Raw genomic sequence first — 26,174 nt, forward strand, 5'->3', positions numbered from 1 at the left:
ACATATATTAAACATCATTTACAAATACATAAAACATAATAATAGTAATTACGGTATATATATATATATATATACATATACAAAAATAGGGTGGAACCCATTTTTTGGTAATTTATCTATATTGTAGATCTGTACTGAGCAATCACCAGAAACATTTACATTAATACCTCACATACATATTTTTTTTTTATATTCAAGATTTTTTTTACATTCATCATGATGACATCACAGGGCTCCCAATATATATATATATTTTTTTTCTGTGTAAAAGTTTTAGGCAAGTGTGAAAAAATGCTGTAAAGTGAGAATTTTTAAAAAAATAGACATGTTAATAGGGTTTTTTTTTTTTTTTTTTTATCACTTAACAAAATGCAAAGTGGGCGAACCTCAGAAAAATCAAAATCAAATCAACATTCGGCGTGATCACCCGTTCTTATACGGCTCTTGTGTAAGAAATACGTGGGGGGAAAAAGTTTTCCGTTCAGTTTTCATGCAGCGGATGTGCGGAATTAGCCATAATCCAGACTCTGCTCTCCAGACTAATTAGAATTCAGGGGATGCTCCGGGAGAAGCGCATTCAACTGTATGCTTTCTGCTTAAAAGAAGCACGATCTAGTGTTACCATCTGTTCTGGAGAAGCGGCTCTTTTAAACTGACCTGAAGCTTATCTGAAAACTTCTCAATCTTTTCAATTTTGATAGCGTGGCTAGAAAAAAAAAATTAAGGAAAGACTTTGTCTTTTGCTTCAAGGCTCGGATTCCCTTAGAAGTAATACGTTACCAAAAGAAAGATGGAGGACAATATTGATAACGATGGGGACTCTGGATCATTAGTGATGCGGACAGATGGATCAGTACATGTTTGGTGTGTTGGGCTATTGCAATTAGCGGCATTAATAGAACAAGAAAGTTTTGGGAAAGAGAATTTGAAAGGATTTAAGACTAATAACGGTTTTCTGCAACTCATCAGGATGAAAAGATAAAGGAGATCATATAATAAAAGGAGATAAAATCTGTGTACTGAATATGGTCACCTCTTTGCAAGGCGAGGAACAGATTAGATAAATGGTACACTGTTAGCCACCCATGCACAATGTGGTATCATTAAAGGTGCTGTTCCATTTTTTTTTTTTTAAATGATTAAAATAAGCTACCGAGTGAACAGAAGAAAAATTAAATCAAATCAATATTTGGGGTGACCTCCCTTTGCCTTCAACCCCAAGACTGAGGACACGCAATATAATGACCTCCGTCTTGGGTCAGGATGTATTAATCAACAGCATTCAGCAACATAACAAAAGGGAAGACGTAACGCGGAGGAATCATCGCGTAGCACGCTGAGAAAACGAGGCTAAAGTCGCCCTGCTAACTTGAGATTTTAAAGTTCAAAGCACTAAATCTACATTGCGCTTACAAACCTCGCCTTGTGCGAAGCCAAGCGGGAACAGGGAATTCCAGGACAAAAAGCGGCACAGATTACGTTGGCTCCATGTGTAACATATAAACTATAACTATACATTATATATATATATATATATATATATATATATATACGTACATCCCCCTCCTTCAGGGCGTTACGTTTGTGTGCACCCACCCTCACTTCACTCCATATTCTTTTTCCTACCCCTCTTCGTTCTCCTGTCCGCGAGGCAGGCTCCTTTCCTACTTACCCAAGGAGAAGTTTTTCTGGTCTAAGCACCTATCCAGGCCCACTGGGCGTTATGTAGACGTTTTACCGCTACCACAAATATACAACACACTGCTTGGAATTGCTTCTACGGGAAAAATAAGATCCAAAACTCATTGTTTAATACCTTTAGGTTGGGGACCTTTTTTTTTTTTTTTTAATTTATTTTTTTAATCTAGATGGTGTCCCTGATGTCATCGTGGTGACATCACTAGGGTCCTCTATTTTTAAGTTTTTCAGTTTCTTTTGATAGCTGTAGCAGAAAACAGCGACCAGGAAGCTTATTTTAACAATCATCAGAGAGAAATCCCCTTATAATGTATAACATTTGATGAGTGAGGTGCGTTCAAGACAAAGGAAGTATAATTTAAAGTGTTTTTCATGGTCTTAACTTTTCCACAAAAAACGGTCACAAATGTGTTTCTTACATAGAACATTTAATAATGTATTTTTGCATGTAAAAAGAGGCTACCTAAAATGAATCCCCAAGTCCTATATAGCTTTAGGATGCTGGAAGGGAAGAAAAGTGCAATATGCCCCCCCCCCCCACAGACTGGTGACCTTAAACGGAATCCAACCATATGGTAGGGAAACACCATACACTAAGACATTCACTCACTAACACATACATGCGCACACACACGCTCTCCTAGATGCCATTAACCTTAAGCTCACCCTTCACACTTTAACATATGCTGACACACACACACATACTAACACTATCCAATACACACACACATGCTAACTTTGAATATTAACCAATACATTAACACCATAAAGTAACATGCACACACATGCTAACACTATATACTAGCACACATGCTCAAACATGCACACACGCTCAAACATGCACACACGCTCAAACATGCACACACGCTCAAACATGCACACACGCTCAAACATGCACACACGCACACCTCGTCTCAGCCACTGACTCCCTCTTACTCCACCAACCTTGGGCGGAGCCTTTTTTCTTTTCATGCCACAAAATATTTATTAAAAGGGTAAGAAAAATAAATAAATAAAAAGACAGACTAAGAAAATGTTTTTAATATTACTTTATTTTCCTTTAGATCAAATCTGCCAGCACTGGCTGCATAATTTAAAAAATAAAAATATACATTAAAAAAAGGTTTCCAATGACACATTGCAATAGAAATATATATCTATAGACTCAAACAAAGGAACTTATATTTAGCATATTATATAAAAAAAAATCATTCTGAGCCCTCAATTGCCTTAAGCATTAAGGTTAAATATTGCACTGACGCCTTATTAAAAAAATAAACAGAAGAATAAGCGGATTAACGGTTGTTGCCCAAAATTGTTCCATTATATATGTATTAACGTACAGAGACATATAGAACAGTCTGCATAAAAACATTTAAAGAACGTACACAGAGTCTCGCAATAGAGATACACAATTTGTATTAAATAACCCGAAATCGCCAATTGGAAATACACACTTTTAATTTCACCAATATTAATAAAAAATCTTTTTCTAGGATAGAAGCCGACGGCAAACAAAATTTTGGTTCATTATAATTGCATTACATTTAAAAAGTCAGACACAAAATAAAGATTTTCTTCAATAATAATATAGATATTTACATTAAAAATATAGAATTCTATGAAGGCATTGGTATGTTGCTATTTAAAAAAAACCCATAAAGTTATAAAATGTGCATTGTTTAGAAGCGTAGCCCAAAGATTTGTTTCTGTGGATGTTGCAGTTTCCCAATGTTTGACGTACCTTTGGAGGGAAAAAAAATAATTTATATTACAACCTATTTGTTTTTCTGCATACATTTAAAAATGTGTTCTCTGCTATACTATCAGCCAGATATTTTAGGTGTTATACTTTTTTTGCCACGTAACTAGTACAGGCTACCAAGTCAATAATACAGCCTTTCATCGGCCTTTATGAAGTCCCATGAATTTTTTTACTTTTTTTTTTTTTTTTTTAAACCAAACTATTTTTTGTGCTAATAAACAAACTCCCTTTATCTGCAGACCTGGAGGCGGCCATTGTTGTCGGTCATGTGATCTTTTGGGTGAGTTTCCTGGCTCAGTCACCACACTGAGCTGATGCTTTATGGCAACACTAATGAAGTCCATTTCTCCATAGAATTTAATTAATAAGCAAGATTACCTGATCAGGCCTCTAATCGCTACCGCTGTCCACATCCACGCTCGTGCTGTTTGAGGGTTCGGCCGTGTGCGCCAAAATGTCAGCCATTAAAGCTTCTTCGAGTTTCTTTCGGACATGTTGGACCCTCTCTTCCTGCTTCCTGAAAGTCACAAACACGCCGTTTTGGTTGGTACGAGAAGTAAACGACTCGGAAAATACAAGGGGGGGGGGTTCAAAGTAGAAGAAATTTGTCTCAGTACAGTAAACACAAAAATCAGTAAATAATAGCTAGATTAACTCCTTCAAACAATACGCAATTACACACAAAAAAAATTGAAACATAAGTTTTTACTTCAGATCAGACCCATTCGGCCCCGTCTAGTCTTGCTAGACTCAAATCTTAGACGGGAGAGAAACAGTTAAATACTTAAAAGGGATTTAGCAAAGGAGGGACGTTTATTTTCTGGAAGAGAAATGTTAGAAGTAGTAGTCATGATGTAGAACTAGAGGGTCAGAGGCTGAGATGGAATAATTACCGAGAGAGTGGTAGAGAATCGGAAGAGCCTCCCAGCAGAAGTGGTAGAGGGTACTACAGTGAGGGGATTAAACATGCATGGGATCGGCATACGGCTCCTGAATCTAAGACGAGACCAACGACGGATTAAGGTTTGAGTCTTTACAGGAGAACAGGGAAGTTACAATTATTCTAAATATACATCCAACTGCAAGAATTGGCAAAAAAAAAAGTTTTAAAAATATACAGGATCCGTTACTCTGAAAGTCTGACTCTTCAAGGTTTTGTATTCCTGGCAGAGCTTATCTGCCCCTTCAAGCAAGACTTGTAGTAGTGAACAGGATCCATTCATCTATTGATTAAGCGACCGTGTTACATGAAATGCTAATGAGCACGCCATTGCCTGAACTGCCGCAACGCCGCCTCGGGGCAGACACGGCTGACCAAGGTTTTTGGAAAGGTGAAAATATACATATAGCCAAAACAAGCAATTCTCTCTGAAGGAGCAGCAAAAGAAGACTGCTCCATCAGCTGCTGGCTTCAGCTAACCGGCTAAATTAACGTCGTTACTGGCCCTTTAAGACCCTATTATGTATGCCCTGCACGGTGAAAATATTTATGTAAGATAGGTAAAAGAATCGGGTCCTTTTGGCAACAATGAGAAATATGTTTCCTTTATAAAAAGCTTTATTTAGATGACACGTGGGAGTTTGGTTCTTTCTACCCAAAAAGGCATTTTTACGATGGTTTCATTCGCGTCTCTACCCCGTCTGTAAAGCTTCTGGAAGCCGCGGGTGGTCCTCTGCGATACCGAAGGATTCTTTTCCTTTCAAGCAACAGAAACCTGTCAAAGTTTTGTATCCCGGTCCTGGCGATGCGAGCGGCGGTGTAAAGCCCGGGGGAAGTTTTTTGTAAAGGGCTTTGGCTGCAGATGACTTATCACAGAACAGTCTGCACACAGAAACCCACAGAGGCAGACACTTCTTAGCGTGAAAAAAATAAAAAAATCATAGCGTTGTGTTCTGGCCGACACCTTTGTCATTTACAATACCTGTTATGCCAAGCGTACTTGAGAATAAAAAATGTAAAATAATAAAAGTCTTCAGTCTTTTTTTGGCATTTTCCAACCCATTAATTGAAATAAGCGTGTTTTATACACAGTGGCGTGAATTTCCGTTGTGTTATGAGGACCAGTATTACTATTTTGTTGTGTCTCTTTATAACAGGATGAAAGGCAGACACGACGCTACTAGGTGCCTTTACTTGCGGAGGAGGTGAGAATGTCTTACAAGATTAATTTTATCACTTTTGAATAAAGATTATGCTTTGTGTTTTCGTGAGCTTCCTTTGCACATCCCTTAAGCGAACATTCCAGTCCCCGACTATTCACGTCATGTATGAATGCACTTTGGAGTCCGTTTTACATGCGTGTGCCAAAACAAGCCTGCAAGACACATTAGCGGCAAAACAACAAAATCATCATTTATCAAACGCAGCCATCGCTGGAGGCAACATTCCGCCTCCAAAACATACCATAAATTGGCGTTTTACATTTAATACAAAAAAAATTTAAGACGCTCAACTAAGAACAGACAGAGGCTTCATAGCCTGTCCTACGGTGCGTCCCGGGTTGGGAGCATCTCAGGTTTTAGCTCTCTTCTGCCACTACAGGGAAAAAATCTCCATCATCGTCATCATATCAGTCAAATCCGGCCCTAAGGGCCATCCAGAACGGAGATGTGAGGCGAATTCCCCTGCGAGAGGGAACCAACAACCCCAGATGTACCTTTCGGTCTTCATTGGCCTCATCAATGTGGTCCGGTTGGTATCCCTTTCGGCACGAGAGAGCTAGGAGGTCCACGTCCGGACTCACCTTCACCCTCTAGAGATTTCTCGGGTGAGGCAGAGGTGAATCCACGCGTGGACCTCGTTGCTCTCTCGGTGAGCATCTCAAATGTAACGTAAAAGCCCCAGGCACAGCTCAGCTCCTTTATAACGCCCCAAATCCCATTTTTGGATACAAGAGTATTTTGGCTTAATATTAACTGTTACTCCAGGCTGCCATCTAGTGGCAACGTCTTAAAAGCACATCCGATTGACCAATTTTTCCTTTTGTTTTTAGTGCATTCGTCTTCAGGGGGGGGGATACATTTAATCTCCTGACCTTTTGGTTGAGATGAAATTCGGAGGGGTAATTTTGTGTCGCAATTACATTTTGTGCAATATTTTCACTAAAGGTGGTGCCTTCAAGCAGCAGTATCTTTCTCCGATTGCCGTATAGGGGAGGGCTACTGGTGATGTCATCAATGACATCACTGGCCTTTTTCTCTGCTGACTGAAATCCCAGGGGATCGATAGACCGCGTACACTACTTAGTTTGCATTTGTTTCATCGAGGGTCCCTTCCTTGTTTCTGGACATAGACTAGTAAATGTACAGCCCTGTTTAGGAAAAAGGACCATAGTATAGTGTAGGGCAATAGCCAATAATTACCCGAGAGGTTTGACCTCAGCCCTGGCAACAGCTTTGCCCTCCGACATCCCACTGCCCAGTCAGCTTAGAAGACCAGAAGCCTCGCTGGATTAAAGGACTGGCTGGCTTAACAAAGGGGTCAACTGGGGACAACCCCATCCACCAAGGTACCAGACAGACCTGCCTTGAGAATTCAACGCACTCGAGGTCTCTTATACACACAGAGAACATTCACCTTGACCTGGGGGGGGGGGGAACGCGCCAGCACCGCACAACCAGATGGGGGCGCAGATCCATCACCTAATAACCTCACCTGATATCCTCATCGGTGACCACGAACGCTTTACAGAGCGGCTGCATCGTGTTTAACCAGACGGCTGGGTTCTTTTCCACGGCCGCAGAGAGCTGGCCTGTGATCGGAGCAGAACTCGTGTGCAACGCGCTTGCAATCGCTGCAAGGAGGGTATTGTCATTATTACCAGGTCCAACACCTACCGAGAGAGAGAACAAAGTATCACGGATCTTCCCGTCATCCAGAAATCTGCCGCTTACCCCACAATCCAGAAAAAGAAAAAAAAAAAAAAAAAAATCATTTTTATATTCTCACCGATACTTTGAAATAAAATGGGTTGAATTCGCACTATTATTCAAAAGTCCAAAAAAACGGCACAGACGTTTTAACTCACGGTATAAAAATGTAAATTCTCTCACTTTATTATTAATATAGCTCCATCATATTCCACAGCGCTGTACTATGGGTAGACAGAACATAAGTAATGCATAATATAGCAATTTGGACTTAAGAGGAACACAAAGGACAGCAACAAGTTTATAATCTAGGAGGAGTTTAGGTATAAAAGGACCGTTCTTTACAAGTTAGTAGCCAACAATATTGCTGGACAGACTAGGAAGTAGAAATCAGAGCAGAGGACGGGCAGGACTCAGAGGAGCGGAGTGAGACCGGGCAGCTTTGCAAAAATCACGAAGCGTCATGAATAAGGTTGAAGCCCCCAGCGAGTTTCCTCCTGACCCATTTTATACGCTGACCCATATAAAAAATAAAAAAAAAATAAAAAAAGTATCAGAAAGTTCTGAAGAGTCTAATGCGTCCCTCGAAGGCATGGAGACCCCACGCAGCTTGGCAATCAGAGACAAAGGTCTGCGCAGGAACACATTTCATATACCGGAGGTCCATTGACAGGGAATAAAAGATCCGCTCACCATGGTGCCAATTTATAGAGGAACTTCCACCAAATTTATATAAAGCGAGGGGATTTTTTTTTTTAATTTTTTTTTTAAGCATACGTTTTCCGTTTCTAAACACTCTTAGTTGCCACATAATAAAACATTCATATTTGCCTACCTACTAGATACACATTCCGGCTCCTTAGCTTACTGCCTTGGGATAAACAAAAGAACGCCTTGGAATCTTTCTTATCCAATGAAACACTTTCTTCCATAGACTTTTATTAGCTAGAGTGTCCCAGGTGATTAAGTCCGAGTAGTCAAAGCATCAGCTCAATGTGTTGCTGTAGCAAGAAATGGTGGCCAAAAGTATCCAAGTAAAATCTAGATAAAGTTTACTACTCAATGTCCAAGTACGTTAATGTATACAGCACTGTACGTAACGCAAAGAAGTGTTATTCCGCCAGGCTGCGGGGGGCTCAGAGGTCATGTTTCGTTTTCTATGATATAAAATGGGATTAAGCCGATAATATTTAACCAAACATGATCAGCGATGAAAACACAGAGCGCAGAGGTTCCTTCTGCATACCTTGCAAGCCTTTGGGAAGCTCCATCGGTTTCATGACTTGTTCTGCGGTGTCAGACGCCGACAGCCCCTCCAGCCTCTTCTCCCAGAAAAGCTGAAACACGAGAACATTTACCGTGAGTCACGGAAAATGCCGTTTCTACTAACGGGTGTGCACAGGTACAAAAACAGACAGTTTTCTTAATATTAAGTGTCTATCTTACCCAGCATTATGGAGAAGGAAGACCCCTCAGACGAATCTTTTGTTACTGGGGAGAAAGACCCACGTCCCTCTCCCACACTTAGCAACGCTCCGGAATTCAGCAACATTCTTAAAGCGACTCTTTAACCAACACATGAACTTTAATGCATATGAAAGCCTCCCAGCGTGTGATGTACTCACATGCGTGTTCAGACCCCCCAGGCACACATGTGGAAAGTGCAGCCATGGCTGTCTGTGGCAGCTTTGGGCTACTAAGTACTTTTATATGCATAGGAGGGGTGTCGGAGACATTAAACTGTCCCTTTAATACGATTTTGTGATGATACGCAGGAACAATTAAAATATTCTAGTAATCATTGCTGAGAAGGCTGAACTACCGTTCAGTATAAAAGTACCTTCTACAAGCACAGCTTAATAACGGTAACACTCCAGAAGCCTCTAGAATCCCTCCCCAATCTCTACCCCGATCTGGAGGTTACAATTAGTTATGACTTCGGGGATATTTTTTATGCCTACTTTGATAAAAGGGGAATGAACAAAGTTGAACTTGAACGCATCTTCAGTAACGGTTACGCAATACATTTACGGGACGCGGAATCTTACAGCAATCGCACGGAAGGATAAGAAAACAGAAGCTAGAAAGCGACGAATCCCAAGATATCAATTTAAAACAGCTCAAAAAGTTATGTGCCGGCGACAACACTTCAGGAGCCATGGCTACTTGGCTCATGGGATTTGTACAGCCCCAGAGAGAGAGAATAGAGAGTAGAGAAGACACAACACCTTCAACACCATTTACAAAGCCATTCGGCCCGTCTAGTCTGCCTGCTTTTCCCGCTGTAAAGTCTCGGACATTAATACATCCTTGGTCTCGTCTTAAATCCTGGATATATCACTTATGCTGGGAGGCTGTTCCACCTGTCTACTGCTTTCTCAGTAAAGTCTCCTGTGAGATCCAAGTGTTTATTAATCAGAAGTTATCAAACACAGAGCATACATAAAACAAGTAACCATAGTCAATCAGCACTGATTTTAGGATGGAATATGTACATTTGCTATTAGCCATACATTCTGGAACGTGAGCTGCTCTGCTGAGCTCTCGTTTTATCAGCTGTCTGTGTATACGGTTAAACACTCAAGTCTCCTGCCGGGAGAGAGACAGACTGCGGCCAATCGACAGCCTAAACGATAAGACACCCCAAAGCAGTACAATGTACACGGCGGACACAATGGGCCCTTTAACATAGGATTTGACGGCAGATAAGAAGCATTAGGTCCTCAAACCTGCTTATTTGTCCTCACATCTCCCCAAAGCTATACGTATCCCTCAGTCTTTTCTTATTTTTATCCTGCAAGCCATTTGCCGTTTTCGTTACCCTATGAACTCTCTTCGGTGTGTCTATTCTTCTGAAGATGGGGTCTCCAGAACTGCCCCCAATACTCTAGATGAGGTCTGACCAGAGATCTGTAACGTGGCAGAACCTCCTCCCTCTTCCTGCTACTAATGCCACTGACCATACACACCCCAGCACCCTGCGACGCTTTCCCCCCCAGACACTATCGCACTAACTGCTTACCAAACCCCTCTCTTCCGATGCCACCGACAGAACAGTGTCGCCAATGCTATATTCTGCCTCGGGATTTTTATGCCCCAAGTGCATTATTACGACACACTAATTTACATAAGTCACTTGCCATTGCAATACGAGTTGTTAAGCGATATATAGAGTATATTAATACTCTTACGGTGTGGTATAGAAATGTGTAGCCCTGCACCCCCTACATAGTATGTTGTACATAACAATGCAGTGCAAAGAAAAGCCAGCATTAGCGTTCATCAATCAAATCTCAGCGAGCCATTGAACATTTTTTTTAGCTCATTTAATGCAGCATTCCTGTCCATGCGTTTCTGTAATTACATATATAGTAATATATAATATCCTCTCGCCGGGCATGTGGTGCCGGTCTGTTGATTACTCTTGGTTTGTGTTGAGTGGATTCATACCGATGCGCAGCTTATGATTTTAAGCAGTAAGGGGGACTGTCGCCCTTTTAGCACCATCACTATCATTTCTTCAAAGTAGCAATCCCTTGGGTGTCTTAGTAAATTACTCTACCTACTCATATCCTTTCGTCCTCCTCCTCTACAAAAGGTAGCTGGAACCAGTGTTTGCACGTGTGTTGTGGTTACAGGGAACCACCTTTCCAATATAGTGTGAGAGAAAGAGAGAAGAGGGGGGGAGATAGAGAGAGAGGGGGGGGAGATAGAGAGAGAGGAGGGGGAGAATGCCTCGATATAACACTGGCTGAATGAAGGAAGCAGTCAATCGATTTTCAGCAGCAGGGTGCCGCCATATTTAAAAGGCATACTGCGTAGAGCGATCACATGGCGCCCCTGTTTAAGTTTTTGGTGTTGCTGCAATGTCTTGATTTCGAGGCACGGCAGCAACACCGGCTAACAGGCAGAAAGCGATAGCCGATTGCTTTCTAAGCTCCTTTATCCCCACGACGCGCCAGGCAAATCAGTTATTTGGGGTTAATGGTAATAAATTCATAGATGGCTCCGTTATGTGTTCCGTTCGGCCACCTTACGGGATCTCGCTACGGTTCCCCACCTGACGTGGCTGCTCGATCACTCGTTGGGGATCGGACTTCACTTTGTTACAGGGGTGGTTGGTAACTTTGGTAACGGGCTGCTTGAAAATCGACGCGGTTTGTCGAATAGGCAAAGTTGTGTTCAAGTCAGGTTTACCCTGCAAAGAATAAATTCTGTTAAAACAGTTTTGTTTTGTTTTTTTTAGCTTGACTGAATATAAGCAGAATACATAATTAATGCATCGCATAAAGAGTAGGACTTGCAGGAAGAAAACGCGGACAGCCTGCTCAGAGGAGCTCGCAATCTAGACCCAAAACGATGACTTTCTTTGTATCGAGAATTAAATGTTTTCCCCTCTATGAAGGTTCTGGCTGTCCTTCGGTAATACAAACGCACTCAATCCCCAGAAGCGGAACTATCTAGCTCCAGTCCGTGGGACGGTTTGAGTATCTAACGCCGGGTGTACAGCTCTCCGGTTAAAGCATGTTCCAGATTCCTACGAAAACCTATAAGCCTCAGACGGAGAAGCTGAACGAATAATAAGCACCATATAAAAAAAGGTATATGAGAAACACTGTAACCTGTATAACTCAAAGGGCCCCTGTACGACTATTAAGAGATTCCATTAACCCCTTAAGGACCAGGCTGTGTTCTTTTGGTACCTTTTGTGACCATTCCTGCCGTGCTTATGTTTAGCTGTCGTTTTCTTTTCTCTCATTTAGCGTACCCACGCAAAATTATATATTTTTCTCGTTCAGGACAAGAAGGGATTTCTTTAGAAACCCTTTTAAATATATCTAAATATAAAAAATGGTAAAGGAACGAAAAAAAAAAAAAAGTTTTATTTGAAAAATCTTTTTACTTATCTACAAAAGCTGAAATCACAAAAACCACAGAAAGACTTCCTCACGGGCATCAGTCACGGCGGAACGAGCTTCCTATCAGGTTATAGACACCTCGGCGGACGCTGGACGGCTCTCGGCGTGTACGGAAACGGTCAGGATCAGAGTTACTGTGTGCAGCGGCAGGAAAAGAGATGCTCTGCAGGCGGGGCTGGTACATGAGTTTTTGTCAGCCTGCGTCTCTACGACACTAAAATGAATTGGCTAATAAAAGAATGTCCCACCTTTATTAAGAATACCGTAACCCTCTTTTTTAAACCTTTGTTATTTATTAGCTAATATAGCAACATTACATTCCGTAGAGCTGTACAGCCTGAATCAACCTTTCTAAAAGTAGAAATGCTATTTCCCATTTTTCTTTGCATGCTGTATTCCAGACGATTAGAGAAACACCACCAATTTATTTAGTTGTTACTACAAGTATTTTGAAAAAAGAAAAAAGTTATAAGACATAACATGCAGGAATGTACTAAATTAAATAACGAACCGGTGAAACCGCAGACAACTTCCATACACTATAATATATATATATATATATTACACACACCTTACTACCGACCGGTGACTCTGCCGGACACCCGGGTAACAAAACGTTATGGTGGGGTAAAGATGATGGAACATGCTTTCACTCAAAAATAAGGGGGTAGAGATACACAGCCCCAATGTCATGTAGTATCAGTTAACTTGAAGATTCATTCATTCACTCTCCCTGATACTGTAATTCTCCGCCCTGCTTCACTCGTCCAGTTTCTGTTTTCAGAGTCCCCGTCACCCCAATGTTTAATTCTCGCTACACACAGGTAAGTCAATACAGGACGCCAGCTACTGGGGGCCACACTATGAGACCCCAGCACCAATATACACCCCAATGGAAGGTCCAGGCACAATAACTATTGCTGAGGGACAATCGTGAAACTGGAATTAGATGAAGACAACGTCTGTTGGAATAGCGAAACATTCCCCTCAGGCAGACTAAGGGCCACGACTGAGATTAAAATATCGTCAGGACTGAAACCTCAACCTGGTGTCTGCGGTTATGGATTTAAAGCTATCCGGAGCTACTGCCAGAAAATCTGTGTAGCAGTGAACCGTCAAGACTTTACATCTATATAAATATATAAAGTCATGCCGCTACTTAGTATTCAACGCTAATGTCACAGCGTCCTCGGCTTGGGGTGTCCCAGAGAGCCGCCACCACGCCCTAGCTATGAAAGTAGGTGGGCTGCGTAGTGTAATTTAAACCAGCTATATAAACTAGCAGAAGATCCTTTTATCCACTCAATCCACAAACTCCTTTACAAGAAATCACAGAAAAGTGCGAAAAGATGCAAGAAATTAAGGAAAGCACAGCCTGACAATATAGCCGCTACAGCTGGAAATTGATCTTTTATAAAATCGTGTTTATAGAACAAATCTCCAGAGTGAACGAAGGGTCTGCTGAGTGCCATTAATACTCCCCTCTATCACAGGACAGCAGAACAAGGTCTGAAAGCCGGACACTCGAAATGCGTTCCGACGGAAGCTTAACCCGTACAGCTCTAAAATAGCAGGGGAGCTGCTAACAAACCTTATTTTGATTGAGAGGGTCATTTCTTAGTCTCTGTTTGTTCTTCTGTAATTTACTGGGCATCATCTTTCCCGTTCTGAAGTCAAAACTGCTGAGGTCAACAGTGTTCCCCAGGTACCTGGCCAACTGAGGCTTGCTTCTGAACTTCTTACCGGTTGGACTAGAAAGAAGAAAATATTTTAGTACCGTTTTTAAAAAAATGGGCTCCAGTAATGGTGAGTATCCTTAAAAGTTCTCATCTCAGGTAATTCGGGCACAGGTGTGCTTTTTAAGCACAGCTTTCAAGAATAAGGTCAATGACGCAGCTCTACGTGTCGCTTACACAACCCCCCCCAGGTCGAGAGATTAAAAATTGCCGATGCCATAGTTTCTCCATGGAGAAGCAGCGGTCGGCCCTGTACAATGCATACTTTAACTGGTTAAAAAAAAAAAACAAAAAAAAAAAAAAACACACATTGCCCATAGAACGAGAGTCATTCACAACTAAAACTCTGCGCTACGATCCGCACATCTTAATGAAAACCTTAATGTCTTTGCGGTTTATTATATTGCATATTTACTTTAAATTTCCTAAAAACCTTTCCATTAGCCCACCAGTCTCCAGCAATACATTTAATTACTACGTATACGACAGCAAAGCCCCAAAAATGTGTAACCCACAAAAACTAGACCATTCCAGAAAAGCCTGGATGACAATAGGGCAGGAGAAGCGTTTGAATGGGGTCCGGCAGCAAGCTTACTCCTGCATTGTACGTCTACGCGGAAAAGACCCTTTTCTGCATAATCAGCTAAAGCATAATATATTGTGTGGGGGGTATTAAGCTCCCTCGTCCCTTACTTAATTTATCTAATAGATGTGGTTGTACATCAATTCAGATCTCAAATTTTAGAGACATAAGGGGTATTGTGATAAAACAAATACAGGAAAAAGTACAAGTGGCCATAAGTATGCCACCTTTTTTGCAGACTACAAATCCCATCACTCATCTGTATTTTTCCCCATGTATGATGAGTCGCGGTCCAAAAGTCATAGCATTAAAAAAAATAAAAAAAATAATAAAATTTGGCCATAACTTTATTGACACACCCACCCACCAGTGAGGGGGAATCAGGGTTTTTTTTCCAGCATGGTAGACAGATGATCTCACATTAAACCATTCTTGGACACTATGGTAGGGAGCAGCCATATTGGCGACTTTAAGGCAGTGATCAGATACAGTTACAGACCGATCAAATCCTTCTCTTCTTAAAAAGAGCCTATTGTTCAAGAGTAAACCCGTGAGAGCGCTTACAGAGCACTTCGATACGCATCCTTCTTTAGCAGGGCTGTCCCTTTAAATGAAACGTTAACCCCTTAAGGACCGGGCTCGTTTTTTCTTTTTGTACCCTGTGGGGCCGAGGCTGTTAATACTTTCGTGGTGCTTGTGTTCAGCTGTAATTTTCTCCTCACCCATTTAGTGTACCCACACAAGTTATATATTGTTTTTTTCAGGACAAGATAGGCTTTCTTCAGATACCATTATTTTGATCGTATCATCTTATTTACTATAAAAAAAAAAAAAAAAAAAAAAAAAAAATGGTGAAAAATTGAAAAAAAACATTTTATGACTTTTATTTGAAAAATCTTTTACTCACCTAAAAAAGCAAGTAAAAAAACTAGCTAAATAGATTCTACTACTTGTCCTGAGTTTAGAAATACCCAATGTTTTTATGTTTTTTTGCTGTTTTTTGTAAGTTATAAGGCAATAAGTACAAGCAGCGTTTTATGATTTCCAAACCTTTTTTAAAATATCTGGTCATTCTGCCTCCATCTCTGGAACATCTTTGAAGCCGGTTAACTCAATTTAACCCATTCAAACCATATATTTTTGAAAACTAGACACCCCAGGGTATTTCAAATGCTGTTATTTTAACCCTTTCCATGCAACAGTTATACAACCACACTTTGTCAAACTTTGTAATAGTAATTTTTTTTATTTTTTTTTCACACAAATTGTACTTTAGTTATAGATATACAGGTTCTGGTATATGTCACTGTCAAAGACCCCAATGTGTGTTCAGGAACATCTCCTGAGTGCAGTGATACCTGAGATGCATGGATTTGTCGTGTTGTTTGAGATTTAAAATGCCACATTTGGGAAGTGCGCTTTTTTTCTCCATTTTGGAAAGTCTGTACCTATGCCCTATCTTTGAGCTCGGCCACTCCAATTTACCCCATCAGCCATTTTTTTTTTATATATATTAGACACCCCTTGGGTATTTGAAGTGCTTTTTTTTTTTTTAACTCTTTGTTGAGATTTTTGAGAAATTTTAGCACTTGCTCAAAATAATAAAACTTTATTTTATTTTTTTAATACTTTTTTTTTTTTTTACACATTTTGCTGGTACTGGATGGTTCATCTAGTGACATCACTGCATAATTATTTTTAAATGTTAGCACTTTTTTTTATTTTTTTAATATTTTACTAATCACATTGTGATTAGAAAGCTGGGCTCCATTGACTTGCATGGTTGAATGCAGTACCTGTATTCAACCTGCAAGTGGAGCCAGAGTTCTCTAGAGGGTCTGGAGACCGTCTAGCGAACTCTTTCATCTTTATTGGTTTTTTTTCCCGGGCCGCCGCCATCTTGCTGATGGCGAAGATCACCGGCAGCTGCGGCTGTGACCGCTCTCCGGAGCGGTCACAGCCCATCCAGAGGTAAGTGTTTGGTGTCGCTGGATGCCTCCTGATCGAGGCATTCCAGCGACACCATTTAAGTTTAGGAGGCGATCAACGCTTTTAAAACGGGCGTTGACGCCCCGGGGAGGGGCCAGACATGGCCCCCGATGCCGATCTCGGCCTTGCTGAATGCCTTGACATCGAGGCATTACAGTAACGCCGTTTAAGCAAAGAAAGTGATCGTTGATCACTTTGTAAGCTTATTTAATTTTTTGACGGTTCAGGACCGTCAAAGGTCATTAAGTGACCGTTTTTCCATGATGGTCCTGAATCGGCAAAGGTCGTTAAGGGGTTAATGAAGTCGTTTTCCAACTTATAACAAAAAAAAAAATATGCACGGCTTTGCATGCAGTCAAATACAACGCAGTCCATGCAAAAACACGGACACCAACATGCATGCAAAAACATGGAAATAAGGCTGGTTTAGTACTATAGCCGTCCATCAGAGACGCCCAACAGGTCCCACGATCTGTAGTAAGACAACCAGAGTATGATGGGAGCCGTCATTCCAAAACAGCTGCATATGAACCTATTGGAAACCCATGATCTATGTTCATATACCTGTAACAAACATGCATACGCCGGAGCGTCACACAGGCCATCAGGTTCATCCACCGTCGGCAACAAGACAACGGACTGCGTGCGTTCCTTTCCCTGAGCGGACGGCCTATTGAAGTAACGGCGCAGCGTTTTTACGCTTCCAAACATTTAGACGTTCCTGAAATAGAATGCAATCTACTAGACAAACATCCCGACTCCTCACCATACTGGCTGCGGGGAAAAATTCTACGGATTCGGTCTTAATCACCCACCCGGACCCTCTAATGAAAGCCTACGGAACAACGGACTTCATTAGCATTACCATAAAGCATCAGCTCAGTGTGATGCCTTAACCGGGAAAGTCACCCAAAATATCACATGACAGACAACAATGGCGGCCTCCTGGTCTGCCAATAAAATGAGTTAGTTGCAAAAAAAAAAAAAAAAAAAAAAAAAAACAAAAAAAAAAAAAAAAGATAAAACCAAGTTGCTAACCCACATTACTATATACAGCACTGGGGTCAGGTTTTGAAACCAGCCATATGGAAGCTTATACACGGTACCAATAAGGTCCTATACAATGTATTCAGTCTGAGCTGTGAGGTTTACATTATTAGTGAATGGTAGAAAGATGGCATCTTATGACATCATGGAGATGCGGTCTTCATTGAGGTGAGCTGACCGTCTCCTCCACGACCTGGAGGTGGAGCGGTGGGTGAATCGCTGCAGATCTCCTTGCTCGGGTGAGCTGCCAGCACGGTTTTGTATCTGGGTTTGCCGGTGGAACTACGCCAGCTACTGAGTTTTACAAAGTGCTTTCCATCCCTGCTGTATAATAAAATTTTAAAAATATATATTAAAATAAAAACAGGGGCTGGATCAGGATGAGGGAGCTGCGTGCCAAACCCTGGCATCTACCCTCTAGGAAGAGTTTAGAGGAGTTTATTAGTCAATTGTTCTTCTGTGTTCCGTTCCACAGAACATCAAACCAATACCATTTCAGAAAGCTAATTTCAGATTTTTCTGATTTAATGGCAGTTTCATGTTAAGATTTTGCTGCTGTGACTCACGAGCATTCCCTCATCATAGGATCGCATCCCACAGACAGACGAAATCTCATAATCACCCCGAGTGTTTTCCGGATTGTTTTTAAAAAGGCATGATGTGAATTGGTTACAAAAAAAATCAAAAAAAAAAATCCCACAAACTGACCAGAAGGCTTGAATTCGGCACGAATCCATCTCCTCCATGGCCCCGAAAGGTGCTGTTCCACCTAGGGTGCCTCATAAAATACCACCATATAACCACTTCATCACGTAAAGAGAAGTAAAAAATAAATAAATAAAAAAACAGTCATTTTGGTTTTCTCCCCCAAACAGCCTGCCTGTGCTATCCTTCCCCCTGTCCATACCCTTGAGGGCCAAGCCAGAATGCAGGAAGTGCATGTGATGTCACTTCCTGCATGCTGGATCAGACAACGTCCAGGGAGAGACCGTGAGACATCAGATGATGTGGGTGCAGAGGTTGGCCCTTGGCACATAGAGCAGCGGGTCCCTGCCTCTGTATAATATCACGGCAGTCTGACCACTCGCAGCCCCCTTTAAGCTAATAGACCTTCAACAGCCCTTCTGTGATGCCAGAAATTGACCCTCTTTTAGAGCTGGGTAGTGCAGAGGGGACAAGAGGACCCCATGAAAGGTTTTGAACAAGAAAGTACAGAAACATGGTACATTATCTTAAAACAGGAGTATGTTTATTTAACATGGACACAAGAGTACTACATAATTTAAGCCTTTCAGAAAATTAGAGGGGGAAAAGAAAAAAACAAAACAGTATCTTTAAATTAAGGCAAGGCTAACAGTAATATAGACTGTAGCGTTTAATGACAATATAAATGGCAATAAAACTGTCCTATCAATAAGTAACAGTATCAGCGTCACTCGACTGCTTCATCATAACATGGGATCTGCTAAATGTGTATTATACGGGCCGACTCGGCCCTTCTGGCATCAGGAACAGCCTCGGTAATACAGAGTGATTTCAGAGGGGTGAACATTAAACGCTCCTGCGATATTAGTGAATATATCCCCATTACAAGCTGCAAGCCGGGCTCACTCGGCTCCTTTTATCATTTATTTTCTACACTAGAAGTCTGCAGGAGAGTTGAGTATTCGAACGCACCCATCCAAATACGCATTAGAGAGGCCAAACCTCGGAGAGCTTCTCCTGCAAGTAAAGCCGAGTCAGCAGCAGACACTGGATCGGTTACGGCGGAGAGTTCCGGAAAGACACATCGCAAATATATCCCCAAATCTACTGCCGGCATCTCAAAGAAACCATAAACGTGCCGATTTACAGTTCCTTTATGTCTTGCACACTATTACCCTCAGTACCCATTCGAGGAAACAGTCTGGTGGTATATATATATATATATATATATATATATATATACACACACACACACACACATTTTTTACAAATTTATTTTTTTTTTCGATGTAGAAAAAAAAAAATTAAAAAAAATCATAGGCAATATAAGTGAAAAAAAAATCTGGAGACCTGCAATCGACTCTTAATGAACTCAGAGTTCAAATAGGATAAAATCTACAGCTTTGACATATTTTACTGAAGAATCGTAAATGTATTTCCATGAGTGTTTCCGGAGAGTTCTTGGTACATGAATACAGAGCTCCATTCACTGCGCCCAACCGGCGCTGCTCCGTATGTTGAAGGAACAGTAATATCCAGCTGGTCTTATGGGAGAAGCAGACAGCACCTCATTAGCGAGTCAGGAGGAGGCAGCGTCACAGGGTATTCTCTGCATAAACAGGCTAACATACCAGAAAATCATTAAAAAAAAAAACCATTAAAAATGTTTTTTAAATAATAGTAACACATTTTTTTTTTAAATGGGACACAGAAGCCAAGGGTTCCTTTAAGGCTTAAAAAGCTACCAGTTTTGAAGCGTTTGATTTCATGCGGCTCCTGTTGCAGAAGAAGAAGAACCGTCTGTAAACTGCAGCCGGTCCATAGAAACTAAAACTAAAAGAATCCGTGTGTAGCAAGGTTTCAGTTGTATCTATTATTTTCTTTTACCCAAATTTGGCAAAATGTTGGAATTAGCATATATAAGTTTCAATGACTCCTATAAACCCAGTACATCTATAATTCCTTAACCCAACATTATGGTGAAACCAACCCTATTGGGTGATGAAAGTGAAAACAAACATGGCCTGGTGGTGGCTTATTCACTTAGTTCGGGAGTTACAAGCATGTGGATCTATCAGGGACCCGATTCTCCGTACGGGATACATTTGGGATATGAGCCCTGATTTATTAGAAGTATTCTAGGAGGACCTCACAGCAGTTACCATAATTAAAGTGATACTCCAACCATCATGATGATATCCGAGTGGCCCCTTTATAAAAGCTTTCATGTGGTCCTCCTTGCCAACGCACGGAGGATCTCCTGCTGCCAGCGCCCTCCTGATACTCGCTGCCGGCCGTCACGGTAGTTGTTTTGGCGATCCTTGGTAAGAGTAAAGGGATTTTATCTCAGGAGGAACCTGAAGCTCACACGATTGGCAAAGAATAATCACGCAAATTCTAAAAATGGACTTAAAATTATAAATTTGGTAAACGATGGAGACAATAAGACACCAGGAGACTAATGAATGATTCTAGAAGAGGGTGGCTCGCGTCAGTGTAACGGGAATACACATCTGTCTCATGGAACGCAGGGTCCGTGCCGTGTTTATTCCATGTTTGCTCACCATATGCACAGGGAATCTTTGTTTCTAGAGAAAGGGTTTATCACTGCGGGGTGAGCAGTAAAGAGAACAGGCCGCCGAGGCTAAATCCGGCAGTGAAGGGGTGCATGAACTAAACGCCCGGCTGCATCTTGTGTCGCTGGCTATATAAATAGCTGGCTAGAGCTGGTCTGCGACTACGGCCCACACTTTGAAGACATCGGCAGAAGCCGAAGATCGGATGACGGGAGAGAAGAAGTGAAAGAGGAATAAGTCAAACAAAACAGCAGGGGGGGGGGGGGTTGATCACTAAGCGGGGCGAGTTGAACCATCGTGTAACATTTCAGCTCAGCGATACAAAATAGCAAAAATGGTGCATTTGACCAGCAAATGTTTTGTTACACCGATGATAAAGTATTAAAGGGAGAGTCTTATGTCCCCCGACAGCCAATCTATAAAAGAACGCAATGACAATCGGTTACCTGAGGTAGAAGCTGCAGCTGCCTCTGTGGTCCAGCCATCCATGCCATGTGCCGGCAGATGCATTCAGCTGAAAACACCTCCGGCATGGAAACGAGCTGCAGGGGCAGATATATACGGGGGGGATTCTGTAGAATCCCCCCCATACACTCGCGAGGGAGACACCAGACTAAGAAGTCTGACACGGCCATCGTGCGCAGTAACGTGATCACTGGAGCGTCGCTTTAAGGAGTAAGCGCAGGAGGAAAGGAGATAAGGAGTTTTATTGAATACATTTGGTAGGTATTTCTGCTTTATTATATTTTTAGGTGTGTCCATTTTTTTATTTTTTTTGGCCAAACAAAAATAAAAATACTAAATACTGCCAAATTCTGTATTGTAATTATTCCCATCTGCACATAAAATATAATTAAAGTTGTAAATTAACGAGCAGCATGGATCATAATATCTATTAATTGCATAGCACTGATGTTTGATTGATAGATACCGTAGGATCAGGTATCACCGTCCGCACGCAGACCTGCCGAGCCGCCTATTTCACAACGGCTCTGATCGCTCACCTTTACTCCGATTCGTACGCGCAGATCACCCAGACGCGCTTCACGCTTCTCCAACCCTGTTGTAGGTCTTAAAGCAAAAGGACCAGAGAGCATCCAAAGAGTCCTTTCTCACGTGGAAGCTCCTTATTAAATATACTCCCCGCTGCCTCTTACTGTGAAAACTCTACAGAGCCCCTAAGCCCCACCGCCAGCATGTTAGATAGTCTGGCCGGCTAGTGTGCCAGCACAAAACAGGCCATCATCGGATTCAATACTGAATGCAGATATAGATATATATATATTATAAAGTTTGGGGTCACTCAGCTGTTTTCATGGAAAACAAGAACATTTCTGTCTGTAACATAATCACAAAAGGGTTTCTACCCATCAATTAGCCTTTTGAACTTAAACTTGGATCAGTGAACACAACGTGCCATTTGAACACAGGAGTGATGGGAGTGATAAAGGGCCATTGGAACACAGGAGTGATGGGGGTGATAAAGGGCCATTGGAACACAGGAGTGATGGGAGTGATAAAGGGCCATTGGAACACAGGAGTGATGGGAGTGATAAAGGGCCATTGGAACACAGGAGTGATGGGAGTGATAAAGGGCCATTGGAACACAGGAGTGATGGGAGTGATGGGAGTGATAAAGGGCCATTGGAACACAGGAGTGATGGGAGTGATAAAGGGCCATTGGAACACAGGAGTGATAAAGGGCCATTGTACGCCTATGAATCATTAAAAATCAGCCGCTCATCTCCAAACGCGTAATCCATACTTCCTGCGACAGTTTGACTGGCCCCTTATACCGCACCCCAGGTCCCACTGAGTACTGAATGGTTTTAAATCATTTTCCTCGAATGTCTTTATACGCAGGAAGTAAGAAGAGTCGTGGTTTTCTCCAGCAGCCGGAGGGTAAATTTTGTTGGAAGCGCAGGAATGTTCTCGGTTGCTTCATAGCTGTGGGCAAGAAGGGATCTGGTAGGAATGGGAGTTATCCGCAGATCTCCTCCCTCGCCGAGGATCTCTCTCCAAGAAACACAGCAGAGAGAAATTCGGGGGCACGGCGGTGATTTCACCGCGGCCACTGGGGGACCGGTCCGTCTGCTAGGGCCGTGAGCCGCCCCACAATAAAGCCAGGGGGTAAACCCTATCAATCAAGGCGAGATTAGTAAAATGTTGCTGCAAATACTTCACGGCTGACGGCTTTCTTTACTCTGTTCCTCTTGGCCGTGAAGGAGTTAAAGTCCTTTCTGCAAGGCTGACTCATAGCCGTAGCGTCAGATGCCCATTCGCCGCGTGTCCAAGTGTTACTCAGCCTGAAAACATCTGGCACAGATCGACTCCTACAACACTCAGCCAGCTATAGGGCTAGCAGATGGAAAATGCCGCTATAGGCTGCCGGCAGGGTCCGGGACGTGAGAGCTTATTTTCCTTCAGCTACTTCGGGGTTACTTTACAAGCTGAAAGCTGGGGGGGGGGTTGTTAAAAGATAAAAGGTCAGAGACACCGAATAACAGAATATAACATTTTAAGACTTTTTAACCTTTTTTGGCATTTTTCTCACCGGAGAGCAGCCGAGATGACTCAGGACGCCCTTTGAGATTTTGTAGACTAGATGTTATCACCATGAAGTCGCTCAGCCCCTATAAAAATGTTTTAATGGATTTTGAATCACTTTGTGGCCGAGAGAGAAACGTCTACATTCTATCCGATTGTATCCCGATGCCCCTGCGTGCTGATCACACAGCGATCGGTAGGCAGGCTTCCGCAGCCGTGCTTTCCTGATCACGGCACGTATTATAAGCAGCAGGGGGTCATGAGAAATCCTGGCAGGGGTCTACGCTGACTGATTCTTCCTGTAGCCCGAGCGCTGACACCGCAGGAAGGGACGCCGCGCTTCCTCTGGGGCATTTTAATGCTGTCGGTACGCAGGGTTACGTCTCCGAACAAAGACAAACATATCACTGACACTGGGGAGGACCAAGGAGAACGTCTATAAAACGCCACACCCCAGAGATGGGTTTATATTTTCAGAAGGAAGCAGCGAGAACCAATATTCTTAAATTATTTTTTGCGCCAACTCCAAGGACCAGTTGACCAATCCTAATATCTAAAAGTATCATTCCGTTTAAAGTACTAAAAAAAACACGCAACGTCTCCTCCCCCCCAGCCTGTGCAGTGAGCGGCCAAGGGTGATAGGGAGTGAAGTATGACATCATCTGAGCACGTCGGTGACTAATGCAGCAGAGACGGGAAGCGGAGGGCAAAAGGCCAATGACTGCACTTAGGTGAGCGTGCCCACGGAGCGTCCACACGTGGCTGATCAGTGCATGTAAGTCACACACGGTGAGGGCCGATGGCGGAGGGCATGCAGACACATGTGGTTGGAAGGAAGGCTTCGCACATTAGCGCTCCTTCGCTGACCGGTCTCAGGCACTTCCCGCCTCCTTTTCTAAACACGCATTATCTCCATCATAGGTACAGTCATCACCTTCACACGCGTGTTCCTGAGTCACATACACGGCATCTATGCATCTATACTGGGTCCTGTTTCATCTCATGAAGCAAATGACTCTCCGTCAGTCATCCTAATCCTGTATACTCTGCGTTATACTCGAACCTTGAAGTTTGCCACCATCTGCCACAAAAGCTAGACGCGCCTGTGATTCACACCATGTCACACTCCCCGCCATGAACATGGGGTACAACCTCACCCAACACACAGTGACATCATACACCACATCTTTGGCCCCGTGACAGTCTTTGCCAGCAGAGACACTCAATACAACATGCGCCTTATACGATTACCATGCATCTGCCATATACACCGGGATATACGGGGTGGCGTAACCCCTACCATATACACGGGGTGCGGCCATATAGACGGAGCGCTATGTGATATACGGGGTACAGCCATATACACAGGGTGCTGCTATATAGATGGGGCACTCTCTCAGCCGGGCACACTGGGTATTTTATAACTTTGAACCAGGTGCCCCTCAACACAACTGCCATAAACAGCGAGCAAATACACAACATGTATCCTACACCGTGTTCTCTCTACCCCTCCTGTAATATACACGGCACTCGTCACCCGCTGCCCTGCGATACACACTGACACCTTATTCAAAGTACCACTCTGCTATACAGTGTCCTGGGCTCACAGGGGGAACGGGGCTCCTTTCCCCGCCACACACGGGGACCGGACAAACCCCTATCACACCGGACACTGGGTAACCCCCTGCAATACTTTACACTGGGCTACTTGGCACGGCGCGCCCCCTCCTACCTCCAAACACCCAACACACCCTACCGTCAACCGAACGCCTTAACTGCCCCCGCCGGACTGAGCCCGGTACCCGAGACCTACATAACACTCTATCCCACTCCCGCAGTCCCAGGTGGCCCCGGCCTCACCTGAAGTAGTAGACATCGCTCTTGCCCGCACTCAGCCCGGACTTCCTAATGACCTCCTCCTTCTTCCAGCCCGGTGGCAGAGCCGGGCACTCCATCCTCCGCTTCTCCATGGAGCGGCTTCTGTCAGCAGTACACCATGGGTGGGCTCCCGCGGCCCGGAGCCGCCCCTTCTTCTCTCACAGCGATCCGGGCAGTGTGTGTGTACGCGAACCCGCCTCCCCGCTGACGCAGCGCCCCCTAGCAACCGCACCTCCGGACGCCTCCGCCACGACACTCACGAAGCTGTTCCGGAGAGCGTTATGCGATCGGTCCGGCGGAGGAACACAGGTCATAGTGCGTACTACGCTGCAGACCGACGAAATAGTACCTGAGAGAACCTTAACCACTTCCTCTCCGAAGCGTGCACCAAGCATATCACCCAGCGTCCGGTTACCCCTTAGTGGAGGTTCAACAATTCCACTGCCCATATTTCTCATCATACATGTACTTTCACAAAAAGATAATAATAAAACTTAAACAATACATTTTTTTTTTTTACTTTGTTTGTAAAATGCAAATATTCCAGCAGGTTTTAACCATTTCAGAGCATTCCTTTAAAGTTTGCCTCTAGGGATTCTACAACATTATGGAAAATATTTTATGAACCGGCTGCTCTAAGAATAAATAAAATACATATAGAATTTATTTCATTTTATTTTTTTACGCCCTCTCAGTAAGTCTTTCATTCCATCTCAGCCGCTGACCCTCTAGTGTAAGATCCGGGCCTCATGTTCTAACTTCCCCTCCTGTACTTAATAAACCCCTTTAAGTATTTAAATTCCATCACATCCCCTGCTGTCTCCTCTCCTCCAGTCTACAGATCAAGACCCCTTTCCTGGT

General features: G+C 42.9%; 1 protein-coding gene across 1 annotated transcript; it reads right to left on the minus strand.

Annotated features, from left to right (window-relative positions):
- Positions 1–3,853: 3,853 nt before the first annotated feature.
- On the minus strand, positions 3,854–25,405 carry LOC149284214 (methyl-CpG-binding domain protein 2-like). Its single transcript, XM_089496989.1, has 6 exons — positions 25,296–25,405; positions 13,844–14,003; positions 11,394–11,531; positions 8,580–8,670; positions 7,119–7,296; positions 3,854–3,980 (listed from the first exon to the last, which is right to left on the minus strand). The coding sequence occupies exons 1-6, from the start codon at positions 25,403–25,405 to the stop codon at positions 3,854–3,856; spliced, it is 804 nt and encodes a 267-aa protein (XP_089353115.1).
- Between the last annotated feature and the right edge of the window lie 769 nt (positions 25,406–26,174).

This window comes from Sceloporus occidentalis, unplaced genomic scaffold (assembly GCF_023333645.1).
Source record: "Sceloporus occidentalis isolate IW3139 unplaced genomic scaffold, rSceOcc1.0.p SCAF_97, whole genome shotgun sequence".
Classification (NCBI taxonomy): Eukaryota; Metazoa; Chordata; class Lepidosauria; order Squamata; family Phrynosomatidae; genus Sceloporus; species Sceloporus occidentalis.

Coding starts and splice junctions, on each gene's coding strand:
- LOC149284214 (XM_089496989.1), bottom strand. CDS start 25,405: ATGGAGAAGCGGAGGATGGAGTGCCCGGCTCTGCCACCGGGCTGGAAG. Junction 14,004..25,295: donor AGCGATGTCTACTACTTCAG/GTGAGGCCGGGG, acceptor TCTTCTTTCTAG/TCCAACCGGTAAGAAGTTCA. Junction 11,532..13,843: donor ACCCTCTCAATCAAAATAAG/GTTTGTTAGCAG, acceptor TATTCTTTGCAG/GGTAAACCTGACTTGAACAC.